General features: G+C 34.9%; 1 protein-coding gene and 1 non-coding gene across 2 annotated transcripts in view; both read right to left on the bottom strand.

The window, feature by feature from the left end:
* On the bottom strand, positions 1-5365 carry LOC107871332. The gene is made up of 3 exons (XR_007055587.1): positions 5214-5365; positions 4595-4636; positions 1-103 (listed from the first exon to the last, which is right to left on the bottom strand). It is a non-coding gene; the product is annotated as an uncharacterized LOC107871332 (transcript).
* LOC107871333 (F-box/FBD/LRR-repeat protein At1g13570) overlaps positions 1-17287 on the bottom strand; it is a 21329-nt gene extending 4042 nt beyond the window's left edge. The window contains exon 1 of the mRNA XM_047412814.1: positions 16410-17287. Within this exon, the coding sequence (XP_047268770.1) occupies positions 16410-17255 (846 nt within the window). The 5' untranslated portion in view covers positions 17256-17287. The remainder of the gene's footprint in view (positions 1-16409) is intronic.
* Between the last annotated feature and the right edge of the window lie 2072 nt (positions 17288-19359).

The following is a 19359-nucleotide window of genomic DNA, read 5'->3' as shown; positions in this document are numbered from 1 at the left end:
AATCTGGTGTATGATATTAATAGGAAGATCCGTAAGTCTATCGAGTTCGTTCCTTGCAATAGCAACTATGTTGCCACTATCTGCCATCACCATTCTGATCATACTGCATATATCACAAATCCAACTTCAAATTCTGTCAAGAAAATGATTCATACTTTAAGATGTTGAACATATGTCAAAGCAAAGTTTGCGACGTAGATAGCTAGAATAGCTGCTACACCAACAACAACATACTCGGTGTAATCCCACAAGCGGGTTCTTGGGAGGATAGAATGTACGTAGACATTAATCATACCTCGTGAAGATAGCGACACTTTTCTCCGATAGACCCTCAGAATAGTTGTTATAACAGTTTGTTTTGAAATATTTGTTCAACTTAAGGTTTTCTATCAAATTACTCATCTTTTTACATACATCAAGGACTATATGCATACACATTCTTTTTTTCATTGGTTTCCCACTCGGTGTCTAGTACCCACTTTGTGGCCCGACTAATCCGAAATCCCGGGCGGAAGTGCTCCAGTCCCTACCAAAGGGGACTCCATATCCAGGGCTCTAACCCGAAACTTCTGCGGTTAGAAGACAAGAAGTACTTAGGGTTGATTTCTCGAATGGTCACACAGCTACTAGTTATTTTCTTCTTTCTTCTTGATTCCAATTTTCTTCAGCAAAGAAAGTGACTTTATGAGAAAATAAATATTAGTTGAGTTTAACCATGTGAGTAATCAACTCGAAGTACTTATCGCTCCACCACGACTGGCCTCAACTGGCATTTGTACCATCCAACTTCGGGTATGCACACATAGACACTTAAACTTTGTATAAAGCTGAGCAAGTTGACGCACACGTCCTATGTGGTATCCTACATGACGTCTCACCACGTAGGACGTAGGGTGAGACGCCACACAGGATGCATACAAGTTTAAGTGTCTATTTGTGACAACCAAAGTTGGAGGGCATGCATGTTAACTGAGGCCAGGTCAAAGGACACGTTTACCTATTATGCCCTCTGTTTCCAACAAAATTTTTACAGTGACGCAAATAAATTGCAATTACAAAAAAAAATTATGAAGAAATATGAATTTCTATTGATAAAAGATGTGGATATAGATCTGTTCCCTTGATTCTTCTCTCTTGATTTTCTCCATAATTCGAGAGCTATTAGTGGCGTATTTCTCGAATGTTGGCATATTTGGATTTGATATGGATTTCTCCGTGATTCGAGGGTCGTTACTCTAACAAAAATTGAACTCTTCTTGCAGAGTCCATAATTTCGATGTGTACACGCTCATCTAATTTACAGGGTTCAAAATCCACTGTTTCCACTTATTTAGTGATTTTTTTAAACATATACACAAATAATCACAATCTTAATTCATTAGAAACCCATAATTAACTTGTAAAATATGCATATAACAGTTAGAATAATCAAAATTTACAACTTAAAAGGGAAGGAAAAACATATCAGTTAATCTCTACTGAACAAAATGAGCAAATGGAGAAAACTCCTACAAAAGATGAAGTGAAACAGGTGGTGTTTGATCTGAATGGGGAACCAGCTAGTGGACCTGATGGCTTCACAGGACCGTTCTTTCAATCCAGCTGGGACATTATAGGAGATGATATAACTAATATGGTTAAAGCTTTCTATAGTGGGCAAGAACTACCTAGGTATGTTACACATACTAATCTAGTTTTGATACCCAAAAAGGAATTGGTGACTACTTATGGTAATCTCAGACCTACCAGCTTGAGCAATTTTGTCAATAAGATTATTTCTAGGCTTCTTCATGAGAGAGTGGTAGGGTATTTACCACTTATTATTTCCCCTAACTAGCCAGGTTTTGTTAAAGGGAGGAGTATCACTGAAAATGTTCTTCTGGCACAAGAGAATATTAGAGATATCAATTTGAGAAAGAAGAATCATAATGTGGTGGTCAAGCTAGATATGGCAAAAGCATATGACAGAGTATCATGGAAGTATATGATAAAGGTTTTGAGATTGTTTGGTTTTTCTGAAAGAATCATTGATGAGAAGGTTTGGTTTTCCTGAAAGAATCATTGATATGGTTGTCAGACTTATCAGCAACAACTAGTATTCAGTTTTGGTGAATGGACAGTCTTTTGGTTTTTTACAGTCATCAAGGGGTTTGAAACAAGGGGATCCATTATCCCCTACTTTATTTATTATAGCTGATGAGATACTGTCAAGGGGCCTAAATAAATTGTTTGACGACCCTTTTTTCATAGGGTTTGGGATGCCTAAGTGGAGCCCTCAGATAACATTATTTATCATATGCAGATGACGCTATATTATTTTGCTCAGGACATAAAGCTTCAATGAAGAAAATGGTTCATGTTTTGAGGGAGTATGAAAGATTGTCGGGACAAATGATAAATTTGGAGAAGAGTATGTTTTATCTTCATGAGAAGACCCCTTATAGGATCTGCAGTATTGCCAGAAAGAAGACTGGAATAAATAAGGGGACTTTTCCTTTCACTTATCAGGGTTGTCCAATTTTTTATGGAAGAAAGAATAAGTTTCATTTTGAGGATTTGATTAAGAAGGTGGTGAAAAGATTGAGTTTATAGCAGCATGAACTGTTGTCCTTTGGTGGTAGGCATGTTCTAATTACCAGTGTTTTACAATCCATGCCTATCTACTTGTTAGCAGCTTTGAGCCCTCCGGTTAGCATTATTACTCAACTTCTTAGAATTTTTGCTAAATTTTTCTGGGCAAATTCTACTGGAGCCAAAAATAAGCATTGAATTTCATGGGAGAACATGTGTTTTCCTAGGGATGAAGGAGGTATTGGATTCAAAACTTTGTCATCAGTTTCTAGTGCTCTTTGTGCTAAACTGTGGTGGAAATTTAGAACCTCTGTTGGTTCACTATGGAGTGAATTCATGTGGAACAAATACTGTAAAAAACATCATCCAATTATGGCTAAAGGGAATGGGGCCTCACATATTTGGAAGAAAATGATTGAGCTAAGGGAAGAAGTGGAGCATTGCATCTGGTGGCAGATAAAACTGGAAATTCTAATTTTTGGTTTGACAATTGGACTGGAATAGGTGCACTGTACTATGTTGACAATGTTTTAGGGGAGGCAAAAGAGTTAGAGGTAAGGGATTTTGTGAAAGATGGAAAATGGGATCGAGAAAAGTTGAGCTTGAAGGTTTCTGAGGAAATGGTGGAATATATAAATGAGTCTGTTGCTGTTCCAAAAGATGGGCTAGGAAATGATAATCCTTGGTGGACTGCAAATACTCAATGGACCTTCACGGTTAGTTAAGCCTGGGATCTTGTTCGAAGTAAGAAAGAAAAGAAGAAAGAATGTACGGACATATGGGTGAAAGGGCTTCCTTTCAAAATCAATTTCTTCATGTGGAGGGTATGGAAAAGGAAAATTGCTACTAATGATGTTCTGAAGAGGATGAGGATTAATATGGCTTCTGGATGTTGGTGTTGTGATAACAAAAAAGAGGAAGTCATAACTCATGTACTTCTAACAGCCCCCATAGCTGAAAGGCTATGGAGGCAGTTAGCTGTTTTTGCAGGTATTGATATTGATGAAATGGGACTGGCACAAATAATTCAGACTTGGTGAGCAACTAAGATCACATCAAAGCTTGATGCAGTTTGTAAATTTGTCCCGGCTATCATAATGTGGTGTATCTGGAAGAAAAGAAATGGTATTAAACATGGATGAAGGACCACTTTTGAGGATCTTCTATGGCAAGCTCAGGACCTGATAAGGAAGGTAACTAAGTCTTGGCCTGATACAGTCACTATTCTAAAAAAGTATAGTCCTAAATTCCATCGTGTAAAAGTTACTTGGAACTTACTTCCCAGAGAGGAATATGATTAAATGCAACACTGAGGGAATCCAGGGCTAAGTGCTTTAGCTTTTTTGTGTTAGAAATGATAAGAGTGGATGTGCTATATGCAAAAGCCACTAACATAGAGGAGGCAGAAGCATTAGCAATTAAGGCAGCTTTACATCATTGCCCGGAGACTCGCTTATTTTAGTGAGAATGATAACAAGACAGTGGAAGGGTACCCTTGGACTTTGATACACATACTAGAGGAGATATGTTGCAAAATGCAAGCATTAACACATATTTTCCGAGAAGGCAATACAGTTGCTGATGCATTAGCTAATGAAGCAGTAGTTCACGTACAGCAGACAAGGGAATTTATTTAGTGGTAGATGTATAAACATGGATAGATAAACCACAGATTCCAAATTTGAGAATCAGGACACGCAAGATTGGCAAGCAAACACGACCATTGGTAGTTGATTCTTTTCACAACAACAGCAATTGTAGAATTTTAAAGCAAAACACATTGGGTCCTTCTACATACAATCCCACAGAGGTGCATACATTTTCTAGGAGGTACAATTTTTATTTTTTTATTTTTTTTAACCGTGGTTACCGGGTATCGCTTTGCGAACCCGAATAGCTGTACCCACCGGCCCCCGCTGTTTCAAGACGGAGCTCCGGCTAGTTCCAGGGCCCCGTGGAACTAGCAGGAGGTACAATTTGATATCAAGTCAACATCTACATAGAAGAGAGAAGAAAACCTCACCAGAGAGAGCCAAACCAGTAGTTTCCGATACACCCAGATCACCTGTGAAGAGCAATTGGTCAGATCTGCACGGTGTGCAAAAACCGAACCGACCGATAAAATAAAAATGTTATTGGTTTATTGTTATTACCTTGCTGGGTTAACGATTTTTTAATGGTTTTATAAAAAATATTATTGAGTTACTGGTTCGGTTCAATTTTTTCTTATTGGGTTAAGAATATATATATATATATATATATATGACTTATTATATATTTCTCTTTTATTTCTACAAATTAACAAATCTATTATTTCAATTATACAAACTCTTAATTTCTCCTAACAAAATTTAGTTCAAACTTGAAGATTTTTATAAATTTAAAACACATCATCTAGAATTTTTGGTTACAACTAAGATTATTATTTTTTTCATCTTAGATACTACTATTTCTATTTTTATGAGTATTTTCTTATCGGTTAAACCAAAAACTGAACCGTTAAAGGACTAAAAATTGATAAACCAAAAATTGATAAAAAAATATCTTATTAGTTTGGTTAAAACTGATAAACTGAACCGATAATATGTAAAATCGAACCGAATCAATACACACCCCTACACCACATGGAAGCACTGTCTTACCTGAGGAAAAGTCGATAGCTAATGGAAATCGATGGCAATTTGAAAAAGAGAGTGAAGAAGCATTGGCCAGTTGAGAAGAGGAAAGTGAAGTGAAGAGTATTTTGTACACTCTCTATGTCATGATGTTAGATATTTACGAAACGCATAATAGATAAATAGGAAAAATCATCGTTTTCATCTTAAACTATATCCGAAAAGTCTTAGTCACACCTAAATTATACTAGTGACCTATTACACACCTTAACTATAAAAAAGTGATATTATTACCTCCCCGCAATCGTAATTTTAAGGCATGTGTGTTACACTTATTTTAGGCGCGTTCAGCCTATTAAATAGTTTCACTTTTTTATAGTTTAAGTGTGTAATAGGTCACTAGTATACTTTAAGTGTGGTTTCGATTTTTCAAGTATAGTTTGGGATGAAAACGATACCTTTTCCCTAGATAAATAGATAAATATGTTAAACTTTAGAGTTGATATATAAAAATGAAACAAACTTTAACATCAAATTATAATTTTGATTTTAAACTTTGATAGTACACAAATAGGACCTTTAACTATTCAAAACCTGAATAAATATGACCTCCGATTTTGCAACTCCATGCGTGAGTTTCACTCGCACCTGCATGGAAAGATAATCCAATCACACAGTGCCACATCGTTAAAAGAACTGACTTGGAGGGAGGTCATATTTGTGCAATTTTGAATAGTTAAAGATCATATTTGTGCACTGTCAAAGTTTTATTTTTTGTGTTAAAAAAGCATCATTTTTATTATTATTATTATTATTATTATTATTATTATTATTATTTTATTATTATTATTATTTATTTATTTCTATAGCTGCAACACCTAACTTTTTTTAAAATTAAAAAATCGAACCCGTGCATTAGGCTGAAGGAAGCGCCCAAGAAGAGCAAATAACACCACTAAGCTATCTAAGTGTCTTGTTTCATGTGGTTCAACATTAATATACGTACATAAATATAGATTTTCTACCTTATATATATAACGTAATTTTTTTACCGAGCATGTTGGTCCGCCCCTGCATTAATTTAATAATGTTTTAATAACGTTAATTTAATAACATTGTAATAACGTTAATTTGATAACGTTAATTTAATATACTACTAATACTATCCTTAATAACGTTAATTTAATAACGTTTTATTAAAACTATATTTTTTTTATTAGTATAGTTTTATCTTTAATTTAATATTTAAATAAATTATATTTAGATATATTATATAACTTAAATTCGCTCTCTGCTTTATAATATATATACATACCCGCGCGATTTTTTCGTATGAGGCTGACCCACCTAATTAATAAATCTTTAATATTGCTCTTTTTCCGCAATAACAAAAGAAATTAGATGTCGTTTTCATCTTTGAGCCAAAAATAATAAAAAAATAATAATAAAAAGTCATTTAAAGGTCATATTTGTGCAGTTTTGAATAGTTAAAGGTCATATTTGAGCACTATCAAAGTTTAAGGTCATATTTATGTATTATGCCCTTAGATTTTAAGCTAGACGCGCCCAATTTTGCGTGTTGAATATGCATTTTGCCACGTAGGATTGAAGGTCATATTTGTGCAGTTTTGAATAGTTAAAGGTCATATTTGTATACTGTCAAAGTTTAAGGTTAAAGTTATAATTTGGTGTCAAATTTAGTGTCATTTTAATGTATTAACTCTAAACTTTACATCATTTTATAATTTTGATCTTAAATTTTGATAGTGTACAAATCGGACTTTTAATTATTCAAAATCTGAACAAATATGTCCTCTAATTTTGCAATCTCCATATATGAGTTTTACTTGCGCCTACATGAAATGGTAATCCAATCACATGGTGCCACGTTATTAAAAGAACTGACTTGGAGGGAGGTCATATTTATACAGTTTTGAATAGTTAAAGATCATATTTGTGCATCATCAAAGTTTTGTTTTTTGTGTTAAAACGACATCATTTTTATTTTTATTATTATTATTATTATTATTATTTTATTTATTTATTTCAATACCAGCAACACCTAGCTTTATTTATTAAAAAAAAAATTAGCAGGGATCGAACCCACGCAGTAGGCTGAAGAAAGAGCCCAAGAAGAGCAAATAACACCACTGGCTATCTAAGTACCTTGTTTCTTGTGGTTCAACATAAATATAGATTTTCTACCTTATATATATAGCGTAATTTTTTTACTGAGGGGGTTCGGATGAATTCCATGGCAACCACGTAGGTCTGCTCCTGCGTAAATTTAATAATGTTAATTTGATAACGTTAATTTAATAATATTTTAATAACATTAATTTGATAACGTTAATTTAATATACTAATACTATCCTTAATAATGTTAATTTAATAACGTTTTATTAAAACTATAATTTTTTTTATTATTAGTATAGTTTCATATTTAATTTATTAGTTAAATAAATTATATTTAGATATATTATATAACTTAAATTCGCCATCTGCTTTATAATATATACGCATACCCGCACGATTTTTTCGTATGAGACTGACCCACTTAATTAATAAATCTTTAATATTGCTCTTTTTCCACAATGACAAAAGAAATTAGATGTCATTTTCATCTTTGAGCCGAAAAATAATGAAAAAAAATAGTAAAAAGTCGTTTAAATACATAAAAAGGAATTAGTAAGGGTATTATAGTCATTTTCCCGCTTTTTACTGTTGAAATGCTTAGATTTTAAGCTGGACGCGTTCAGTTTTGCATGTTGAACACGCATTTTGCCACGTAGGATCAGCATGTTGAACACGCATTTTGCCACGTAGGATCAAAAGTCATCAGAGGCGGAGCTAGGATTTGAAGCTTGGGGGTTCGAACCCTCATCTCAGGGACGCGGAGGTGAAGCGCCTACCACTAGACTACTAGCCATGTTTGTATGGGGGTTTGGACATATATAATTATACACATTTTTTGATTTTTTTTATTACAAATATAGGGTCTACGCAAAAGTTAGGGGGTTCGACCGAACCTCCATCAAGCACACTGGCTCCGCCCCTGGAGGTCATATTTATGCAGTTTTGAATAGTTAAAAGTCATATTTGTGCACTGTTAAAGTTTAAGGTCAAAGTTATAAAATACTGTCAAGTTTAGGCTCATATTTATGTATTATGCCTTTAGTAAACTTTCATTTTCTTTGGTAATAGACCGGGTCATTATTGGACTTGGGCTACAAAGTGTATTTGTTTGGGTTTGAATAATCAATAAAAAGGTCCGAAACAGGACCAAAAGTTTGATTAAAAAAAAAAAAAGAATTTGTTTGATGAGGAATAATAAAAGTTTCATGTATTCTAGCCTAGGTAGATAAAATTACCTGGTATCGAAAGGTGGAAAGTATTCCGTGAATTTAATTAAGGTACCCGGACACCATAATTAAAAAAAATAATTGTAGAGGCTAGAAAGAGTTACCTAATATTTATTGATGGTTGTTGGTTGGAGGTGGTACCTATAATGTAAATTTAGTTAAATTACGTAAAAACTGACTTGGACATAACAGTTATTATAAAAAAGAAATATATATATAATATAAGTTCGATAAACCAATATTATTTTGCAATAGTCCTTAGTATGTATAGATTATCAGACTATTTTTTACTATTTATTCTTTAAACATTGTACTCCTTTCCTAAGTAGGTTTGGCTCAATTAAAGTTCAATCAAGAATTTTTTCTTTTCTGATAATTTTTTTATTCTAATATTCCACATCACATGTTAAAATTAAAAAAATTATTGGCACATTCTAAATATTTTTAAATTAAAAACTGACAAACAAATTAAAAAATACGAATAATATTTCTTCTATTCATACTTTCTTGATTGGAGATTAAGGTCCTATGACCTTAGATATCAACTAACATAACTACTACTTCCTCGGTTTATTTTCACTAATCATTTATTTCTATTTTCTAAAATAAATTTTTATTTTTATTTGTTATTTTTAACAAATCAAGAAAGGACTATTATTCTTTTTTCATGTTTTATCCTTATATAGCATTAATTAATTAGGGCTCATTTGTTTGCATTTAATGGAGGTCTGAATCTAAATGGTTCAGACTTCAGACCATTAAGTGCATTTGTTTTTATTAAGATTTTAGCTCTTAATAGATCTGAATAGGTCTCAATCATTCAGATCAACAATCAAATCTTAATAGGTCTGAAGAGGTATTTTGGTGTTGAATAATATTCACCGCCACTCTATTAATAATCATCTGTCACCACCACTAACCACTTTTGCCACCGTCATCATTGTCAACCACCACCACCATCTCCACCATCACAACCACCATCGACAACAAATACCGCTACCAATCACTATTATCAATCTCTACCACACCTACTATCTCTATTATTCTAATTATATTCACCGCCACCACCACCGTAAATAGCACCACCATCATCAACCATTACCGGCCAATCCCTACTATCGACCAACTCATCTATCACAACTAGCACCACTGCTAACTACCACTAATACATCACAACCTCCGCACATTCTTTGGTCGCCGCCACCATTGTCACTAGTAACGCACCTCTACCATCACTTCAACTACTACTATCGCTACAATTTATCTCTACTAACAATCATCTCCAACATCATAACTAACAACATCTCTAACTAGCACCAATACATTGTCAAACCATCATGCATTCATTTTTTAGTCATCACAATCAACATGTCCAACTACTAACATCAAGCAACGTCACATCACAACCCCCACCCCCACTATCAGCCGCCACCGTCATAGCAGTCACTACAATACCAATCATCATAACTATCACCACCAACAGTACTAATCACTAACATCAATCACTGTCACTACAACCACCATTATAAACCATCTCCACCAGAGGCGAACCCAGGATTTGAGCTTGACGGGTGCACCTTTATATTTAAACATAGTAATTGATAGTGCCAAAGTTCGACATATAGTTCTTTGAAAACTTAATATTATTAAATATCATTAATTTGGTTTAATATGACAAAAGAGTGTTATTCACCGTACTTGAATTCGATGCACTTTTATATTTTCAACAATAATAAAGAGTTTTTGAAAAATAGAAAATCTGAGAGATTTGTTTGCTAAATGGTTGCTACAAGGAAACGTTGGATTTAAGCCTTCAAACTTTAAATTGCTAATTTTTAAATAGAAAACAAGTCAATGATTAAAAAATAAAAGTAAAATAAACATTATATAGTATAAGATAGGGAAATTTACCTTTTGAAATTGAAGGAGAACTTGTATTTTTGAAATAAAATTAAAAATACATAAATAATATGTGTGTCAATGTTGTCTGGGGGAGAAAGCAGCAATAATGCTGTAGCAAATTGTACTTGAAAAAGGAGCAATAAAACAATTGTAGTTGGGTGGGTTTCGAACCCAAGTCCTCCACCCAAAAAGAAGATTTTATGCTACAAGTTCAACCGCTACACCAACACAATCAGTTGTTTTTGAGAGTGCACAACATATATTTAGTTAAATTTACTGGTATATATACAGATATACAACCTATATATACAGAGTTTTACTCGAGGCTAGCGGGTGCACGTGCACCCCCTACTCTATACATAGGTCCTCCTCTGATCTCCACTATCACTAACAAAAATAAATATTTTTTCAATCAAATAATAATTTTGTTGTATTAAATTATAAATTTTTCTGATATATAATTAGTTTTTCATTTGAATTATATTTTTTATTTTATTATATACACAAATGAATTTTTTTTTGCACATTCAGATGTTGAAAATCAAACAATCTTAATCATTCAGTTTTCAAATCTAGAGACAACATCTTAATCATTCAAATGTACATTCAGATTCAAACCTCTGAATCTTAAAAGAAAAAAAATACAACCTTATTCTCCTAATCATTTTTCAAAACTTAATATTAAGCATCAATTAATAACAATAGTATGATAAAATAATCATATCAATCATGGCAGTGTCTAAGTCAGGAATTTGACGAAGAATCTGCAAATTTTTTTCTTAGTTGCGTTAAGGATGTACAAAATTAAATATACACTCATAATAACTAATATTTAGTTTATATACACAACATAATTTTCTGATGGAGAGTGTGCACCTGATTACCCTTTGATATAGGTGGCTCCGCCCATGAATCATTTTTTTTTTAAATGGATGTGTCAAGTCCAAATATAACAAAATGAAAATGAACACTTGATTCTGTCAGTGAAAGTTCCTCCACCTCAATCAATATAACAAAATGTCGTGACCACTTAAGCTTAGTTTATTTTGTCATAAAAGAAAGCTGATTGCGTGAGTTCATTGATTAGTAAAGCTCCGGTGCTGGTAAGGCTAGGGGCAGCTCGTTATATTGTGTGGCCTAAAGCGAAACTTCAAAATGAGGCCTTCAAAAAAAGATTTTTGTATACTTTTTATATTTGAAGTTTAATTCTATAACTTTTTGAGATGCAAAATTATGAATAAATTTGTTTTACAATCAATTTCTTTCAATAATTTTCATTTCAATTAATTGTATACTTAAATCATTTCATTTATGTTAAGATGATGTTGATGTTAAGTATGATTTTAAAAATTTTAATTTAAAAAATTTCTTTCAACTGAGACAATTATTATAGGGACTCTATATGCAATATAAGCATTTGAAAAATAATAAAACTTTTTTATCTTATTGAAATATTTCTTAGGGATAATATCCACGAAAATATCTGAACTTTGACCGGATTTTCAGTTGAGCATTCTGAACTTTGCGGGGGTCCTATTACCACTGGGCTTTTTTAAAGTGGAATTAACTCCTACCAAAACGCTATATCTAATTCTAAAGTGGAAAGTGTAATACATGCGCCAATGACATATTGACAGGTGTATTTTTTATTTAAAATTAATTTTCATTTAATTTCTTTTCCATTCTTATTTCATTCTCATTCTTCTCCATTTAATTTCTTAGTTTCTTCTCCTCTTTTATTCATCAAAATCCACAATTAGCAGTAACAGCAATGGTGTTGTTCTTCTCCTTTTTTATTATCCAACAATGGTGTTATTCTTCTCCAAAATTAGCAGTAGCAGCAGACCAAAATAATGATATCGTTTCTCCAAAACAACATCATTACAACCAAAACATTGGCATCCAACATCCCAAAACAACCCAAAACTCAGAAAGTTTCAATCTTTACACTCCTCAAGTTCAATTTAATGAAAAAATTCAAGAATTTGCTTCAGAAAATCCAAATTATCAATCTTGAAAGAAACTTCAAAATGCATCATTTAAAAAAAAAAAAAGAATAAAAAATTCATAATTTGAGAAAATCATCTTCACAGATTTTTTGAGAATTCGAAATTTCAATTACTATCAAGATTGAAGAAGACCCATTTGGTGTGTGTATTGAAATTGAGTCAAATTGATGTAATTGAATTGAGTGTGTTAAAGATAATCTATTTGATGTGTGTGTGTGATGAAATTGTGTTGAATTCAATTCCAAATCAACAATGGAATACCCATGAAACACCATTGAAGAGAAGAAAGAAAGAAAGAAAGAAAGAAAGAAAGAAAGAAGAAAGAAAAGAGAAGAAAGAAGAGAGAAGATATAAATGAAAAATAAATAAAACACCATTCAATTTATAAAAATTAGAAAATTGAGGGCTGTTTTGACCAAAAGAAAGGTTTTTTAATGATTTTTTAACATTTTCACGCTCCCAATGCGCGTGAATTACACGCAATGGTTCAAGGGGTATGATATATGCCATTAAAATACAAAAAAAAAAAGTCTAGGAGGGTAATAGGACCCCCGCAAAGTTCAGTATACTCAACTGAAAATTCGATCAAAGTTCAGATATTTTCGTGGGTATTATCCCTATTTCTTACCATTCTACTCCCTCCATCCAGTTATAACTATTATTTTAATTCATTTCACGTCCATTACATAAAATAATAAATATAAGGTATAGTTATTAAGTTGCCCTATTTATTAGATTTTGCTTAGGATTGCCCTATTTATTAGATTTTGTTTAGAATTGAGAAGTACTAAAAATAAATCTTCTTTGATGTTAAGGATAAAGTTGAAAATAATTGTCAACTTTAATCTTAAATTCCTAATATGATATTTTCTTTGAGGTAAAATAAAATTACAATGAAATAATATTTTCTAATAAGAAAATACTCTTAATTATAAATTTATAATTGCTAACGAAATGAGGCCCCAATTATTTATAATTGCTAACGAAATGAGGCCCCAAATATTGGGGCCTAAAGCGGTAGCTTTAGTGGCTTTAGGCTAAAGCCGACATTGGGTAAGGCCAGGACCGTGGTTGTCCGTTTCCGATTCGCCGGCCAACAAAATCTTTGAGATTGACCAGCCAACTGGGTTGGTTTGGGGACCGTGGTTGTCCGTTGCCGGTTTGCCGGCCGATAAGATCTTTGAGATTAGCCAGCCAGCTGGGTTGGTTCGGTTATTCTTTTCTATTGAAAAGGAGTCAGTTGTCTGCGCGAGTCACCTTCTTTTAGGCTCTGCTGGATGACACAATGTTTACGTTCAAATATATATAGGGCGGCCGTACTTGTGATGGTTCCCAAGGATCCAATATGACCACTTAGGTCTACATTGCCACGATATTAGGGCAATGTTGGACAAGTTAGCAAGACAAAAGAGAGCATGACCCCCCCCCAAACCCAAAACCCCACCCCCACAAAAAAGTTAACTACTCCGTTAATACATCAACTACCTAGTGTGATAGATCCAACTAGCAACGGAGCCCGATGAAATCAATACGACATACCTAGTGTGACCCCACGAGTGGGGTCAGGGAGGATGGGGTGTAACGTTAAAGCAAGTTTGCGAACATGGAGATCTCTATATTCGTAGAACATCGCGAGGGGACTGCATATTAATTTGCTATGTTAGCTCAGCAAGAATAGGTAAGGAAGCAGTCCAGTGTCCGACACATCAGGAACTTACGAGCATGTTATGGCTCGTTGTGGTAGCCTCGGTTACCATGTTGCCAACTAGCCAACTACCGGCTACTGTGGTTGCTCCATCGACATGCCTCTGCGGCTGTAGTAGCTCGTCTGTGTTACTTAACAAACTCTTAAGACCTGAATAGCGATGCCTCTGTTGCTGTAGTAGCTCGTCCAAGCCAACTACCTGCTACAGTGAGTGCTCCATCGACATGCCTCTGCTGCTGTAGTAGCTTCTCTGTGTTACTTAACAAACAGTAAGACCTGAATAGCAATGCAGCACCAGCAGGGGCCACGGCAGCTGCTACTCGTGTGCCGCAGGGGAAAAACCTGACATTGACAACACCACATTCTCCTTTTTCATGCATCAGGAAGAGTGATCGGTATGAATTATAGCCAATACTCCATATCCATTATCGATCAACTCTTCTCAATCAGAATGGGAGTTCCTCTAAAAACCATTAACAACAAACATCGTCATCAACAACAGTTATCAGTTCCTTGTAGGCCTCAATGCATCTACAAAAAGCTAACGCTATCCTGCAAAACAGCGGTAGCAACAGTTGTTGTAGCCAATGGCAGGAACAACCAACCTTTTGTGAATTAGTCAGCAGCTCGCGTTTTGCTCTATCGTTGTAATTGACTATGAATAAGTCGATAACTGAGGGTCATGAACGGGGATCAGATATTCTTGGCAAGGCACAAGGTTTATTCGATGGCGAGCTCTTCAGATAGAACCAGTCACACTATTCCATGGCGCGCATGGCTGACTCCGTTAGCTTCTCTGAAGTTCACGGGACAAGCGCGCCAATTTCTGACACAGTAAGTACGAGAGTGGTAAAGGATAAACCACTATCGAGATTGTTCCTCATGTGGATCAATCCATACCACTACCTCAGATGAAGTAGAGAGGTTGTTTCCGATTGACCCTCAAGACAAATAACAGTATAAAAAACAAAAAACAAAAAATCAAACAACAAAATGGGAAAACACACCACTAGATAATAAAAGAAACGAGTCACTCATAGAGTAATACTATAAACTATCTATATCCGGAATCGCAATCATCACCAGAACACCCCGAACAAGAAACTACAAGACACATGCATTACACTATAACTACAGGCAAAAGTATAATCATCCAATGCTCTGATATAACGGAGCCTCTACACCAGTCGCTAAATCAAACAGAGGGTAAAGATGGCGCGATGAAGAGTGAGAAAGCGGCTCCTGCCATCTCAACATCATACCAGTTTACTATATTTGCTCCTTTCTGACCACGGTTCATATATTATTTCTGATTTAGGAGATGCTCGAGGGAACCTCATCAACTCCTTTGAGATCTTCAACGATAGGCTTTCACAAACACTTGTTTCTACCAAAAGGATGGCCTTCTGGAGTAAAGGGACCGAGGCAAGTATAAACTTTATAAACAACAATTCGGCTCTTGAACCATGGAATCTGCTTATCTGCAATATTCGCAAGTTATTGAGGAGTTGTTGTATACCGTAGTCTGGTTTTTGAGAAGAATTTTCATCCACTTCCATGTCGTCTTTCTTCCTTTGGCTCAACATCTATAAGTAGATTGAACGTGAAAATAAGTAGCGTTTTCAACTCTTTACTCTGAAAATAAACGAGTAACAAACTAACAACTCATGAAGTCGACTACTTACATGAAAAGAAAGTATCTCCAAATTGGGAGAATTTCTAAGAATGCTTGCTAGGGCAAACATTTGATCTTCACTGTCAAAATCATAATTTGCAAGATGGAGAGCTTTCAATTGGCGCATCGGAGGACAATCTACTCCAGCACCAGAAGGGAAAAACTAGACAGCAAACAACCACAAAATATTAAGGTTAAACACTACAAATATATGCAAATACGACGACAACAACAACAACATACTTAGTATATTCCCACAAAGTGGGGTCAGGGGAGGGTAGAGTGTACGCAAACCTCACACCCCTACCTCTTGAAGATATAGAGGTTGCTTCCAAAAGACCCTCGGCTCAAGTAACACATAATAGAGGAAGCAAATATACCATATATAGCAGAATAAGCGATAAACAAAGCACATGAAACAACTAGTCGCGGTAATTGAAGAGCAAGAAGCTCTTTTTTTTTCTTGGTAACTCGAACTCAGAACCTTGAAGTTGGAGGGGGAGGGTGCTTACCATCTGATTAACCCCAAGAGAAAGAAACTATACTCAACTTACGAGAATAAATATATACCTTGACGAAGCATTTGCCCAAAATAAGACGATTAAGGTTAGGCCAGCTGAGGATTATATCTGTCGGTTTCATTGTTTTATCTTGTCTGTTTAGTGAAACTTCTTGTTCTACAAGTCCAAACATTTTCAGCTTACTGCAGACCATGAAAGGACCCAAGTTTAGAGCGTCGATGCCACAGCCAATGAGATGTAAGTACAGAAGTTTTGGGGCATATATATTCAAGAACCGAAGACCACTACAGCGAATAAACTGTAGTGTCTCGAGGCTTGGCATCCAGAGGGAAGAAGTTGCAACGTCTAGTTCAAAGGAAACTTGCGTAAGTAGAAGTTTTCTGAGCTTGTGGAAACCTCTAAAACTGCACGGTGGCCTGAAAATGCAATTCGACAGGACCAAATGTTCTAGCTCCACATTGTACACATAGGAAGGCAATTTATAAGGAGTATTGCCACTTTTTTCATTCAGAACGGAGAGATCCATGAGACCGTTTCTTGACAAAAATAGAATCCATCGATCGACAACTGGATGCTGAGAAGAATGTATCGGTGAAATATCCACTGAGAATGTCTTAACAGATCCATGGTGCTGTAGCAGAATTGCAGTAATGATGTCTATTGTCTTTGACGGCAGTTTCATTGTGCAAAACCCCGTAGCAAATATGAGCCTCGGATTTGAAGACCAAATATATCTCCACGCTCTGGACAAAACACTCATTTTCGCGGCAGCCTGAACAGATATACGATCCTGAATCTGGTGTATGATATTAATAGGAAGATCCGTAAGTCTATCGAGTTTCTTCCCTCTAATCGCAAGTATGTTGCCGCTATCTGCCATCGCCATTCTGATCATACTGCATATATCACAAATCCAGCTTTAAATTCTGTCAAGAAAATACTTACAACAACAACAACATACCCAGTGTATTCCCACATAGTGGGGTCTGGGGAGGGTAGAGTGTACGCAGACCATACCACTACCTCAGATGAAGTAGAGAGGCTGTTTCCGATAGATCCCCGACTTAGGACCGATAGCAGTATAACAAACACAAATCATAAATGCATATAAACTAGTAAATAATATGTCAAAGCAAAGCTTGCAATGTAGATAGCTAGAATAGCTGTTAGACCAACAACAACATACTCGGTGTAATCCCACAAGTGGGGTCTGGGGAGAGTAGAGTGTACGTAGACCGTAATACTACCTCGAGGAGGTAGCGAGACTTTTCTCCGATAGACCCTCAGAATAGCTGTTAGACCAACAACAACATACCCAGTGTAATCCCACAAGTGGGGTCTAGGGAATGCAGTGTACGTAGACCTTAATCCTAACTCGTGAAGGTAGCGAGACTTTTTTCCGATAGACCCTCAGAATAGTTCTAAAGGTTTCCTATCGAATTACTCATCTGTTTACATACATCAAGGGGTATACATCAAGTACCAAGATAAGGCAGCCCTATACACATTCTTTTTTTCATTGGTTTCCCACTCGATGTCTAGTGCCCCACTTTGGGGCCTGCCTAATCCGAAATCGCGTGAGGAAGTAAGTGTTCCCCACAAAGGGGACTCCATATCTAGGGCTCTAACCCGAAACTTCTGGGATTAGAAGACAAGAAGTACTTAGGATTGATTTCTCGAATGGTCACACAACTACTAGTTATTAACTTAGAAAATCTTCTTTCTTCTCGACTTCAGCAAAGAAAGTGACTTTATGAGAAATAAACTATTAGTTGAGTGACCATCTGAGTAATCAACTCGAAGTACTTATCGCTCCACCACGACCTTTGGTGGGAATGACTATATACATTCATTTTTACAAACTACTATACCAAGTATTCCATGAAAAACAACATGTTTGGACAAGGCTACAACTACAACTTTGGACTACATAAAATGCTATACATGTTAAGCTTCAAAAATCATAAACCAAGATCAGCTATTATAACGACAGGCAGATTCAAGATTTGAACTTTATGGCTACAAGTTTGGAAGTCTACCACAACCCCTTTTAACTAGGCGTCAACTGGCATCTATGCCATCCAACGACACTCGGACAAGTTGAAACGCACGTCCTACGTGGCGTATCATGCAAATCGCAACAAAGGACGCCACGTACCATATGATACAAGTTTAAGTATCTACTTGTGCACACCCAAAGTTGAACGGCATGCATGTCAGCTAAAGCCAGGTTAAAGGACACGTTTACCTATTCTATATGCCTTCATCTAATTTAGAGAGTTCAAAAATCTAGTATTTGTACTTATTTAGTGATTTTTTTTAAACACATAACACATTTAATCACAATCTTAATCCATTAGAAACCCATAATTAACTTGTAAAATATACATATACAGTTAGAATAATCAAAATTTACAACTTAAAGGGTAGGAAAAAACATACAATTTGATTTTGCTACTGAATGATTTTTGAGAATTTGTTTGATGAGGAATAATAAAAGTTTCACGTATTTTAGCCTTGGTAGACAGAATTACCTCGTATGGAAGGTGGCAGGTATATCGTAAATTTAATTAAGGTAAGTGAAAGTTTAACCCAAACACCACATGTATTAAAAAAACAAAAGAATAAAATTTTGTAAAGGCTAGACAGAGTTACCTAGTTGATCCGAGGTGGCAGCTATATTGAGTTGCGTGAAAATTGACTTGGACACGACAGTTATTATAAAAGAGGAATATATATATATATATATATATATATATAATAAAAGCAATATTATTTTGCAATCATCCTTAGTACGTATAGATTTATCAGACATTTGTTTTACTATTTATTCTTTAAATACTGAACTCCTTTCCTAAGTAGATTTGGCTCAACTACAGTTCGATCATGCTCTTTTCTTTTTTACAATTTTTTAATTTTAATTTTTCATGTCACATATTTAAATCATAAAATTAAAAGACATATTGATACATTCTACATATCTTTAACTAAAATCATTA

Source organism: Capsicum annuum, chromosome 5 (assembly GCF_002878395.1).
Source record: "Capsicum annuum cultivar UCD-10X-F1 chromosome 5, UCD10Xv1.1, whole genome shotgun sequence".
Taxonomy (NCBI): domain Eukaryota; kingdom Viridiplantae; phylum Streptophyta; class Magnoliopsida; order Solanales; family Solanaceae; genus Capsicum; species Capsicum annuum.
This window is presented reverse-complemented; position numbering and strand designations above follow the sequence as displayed.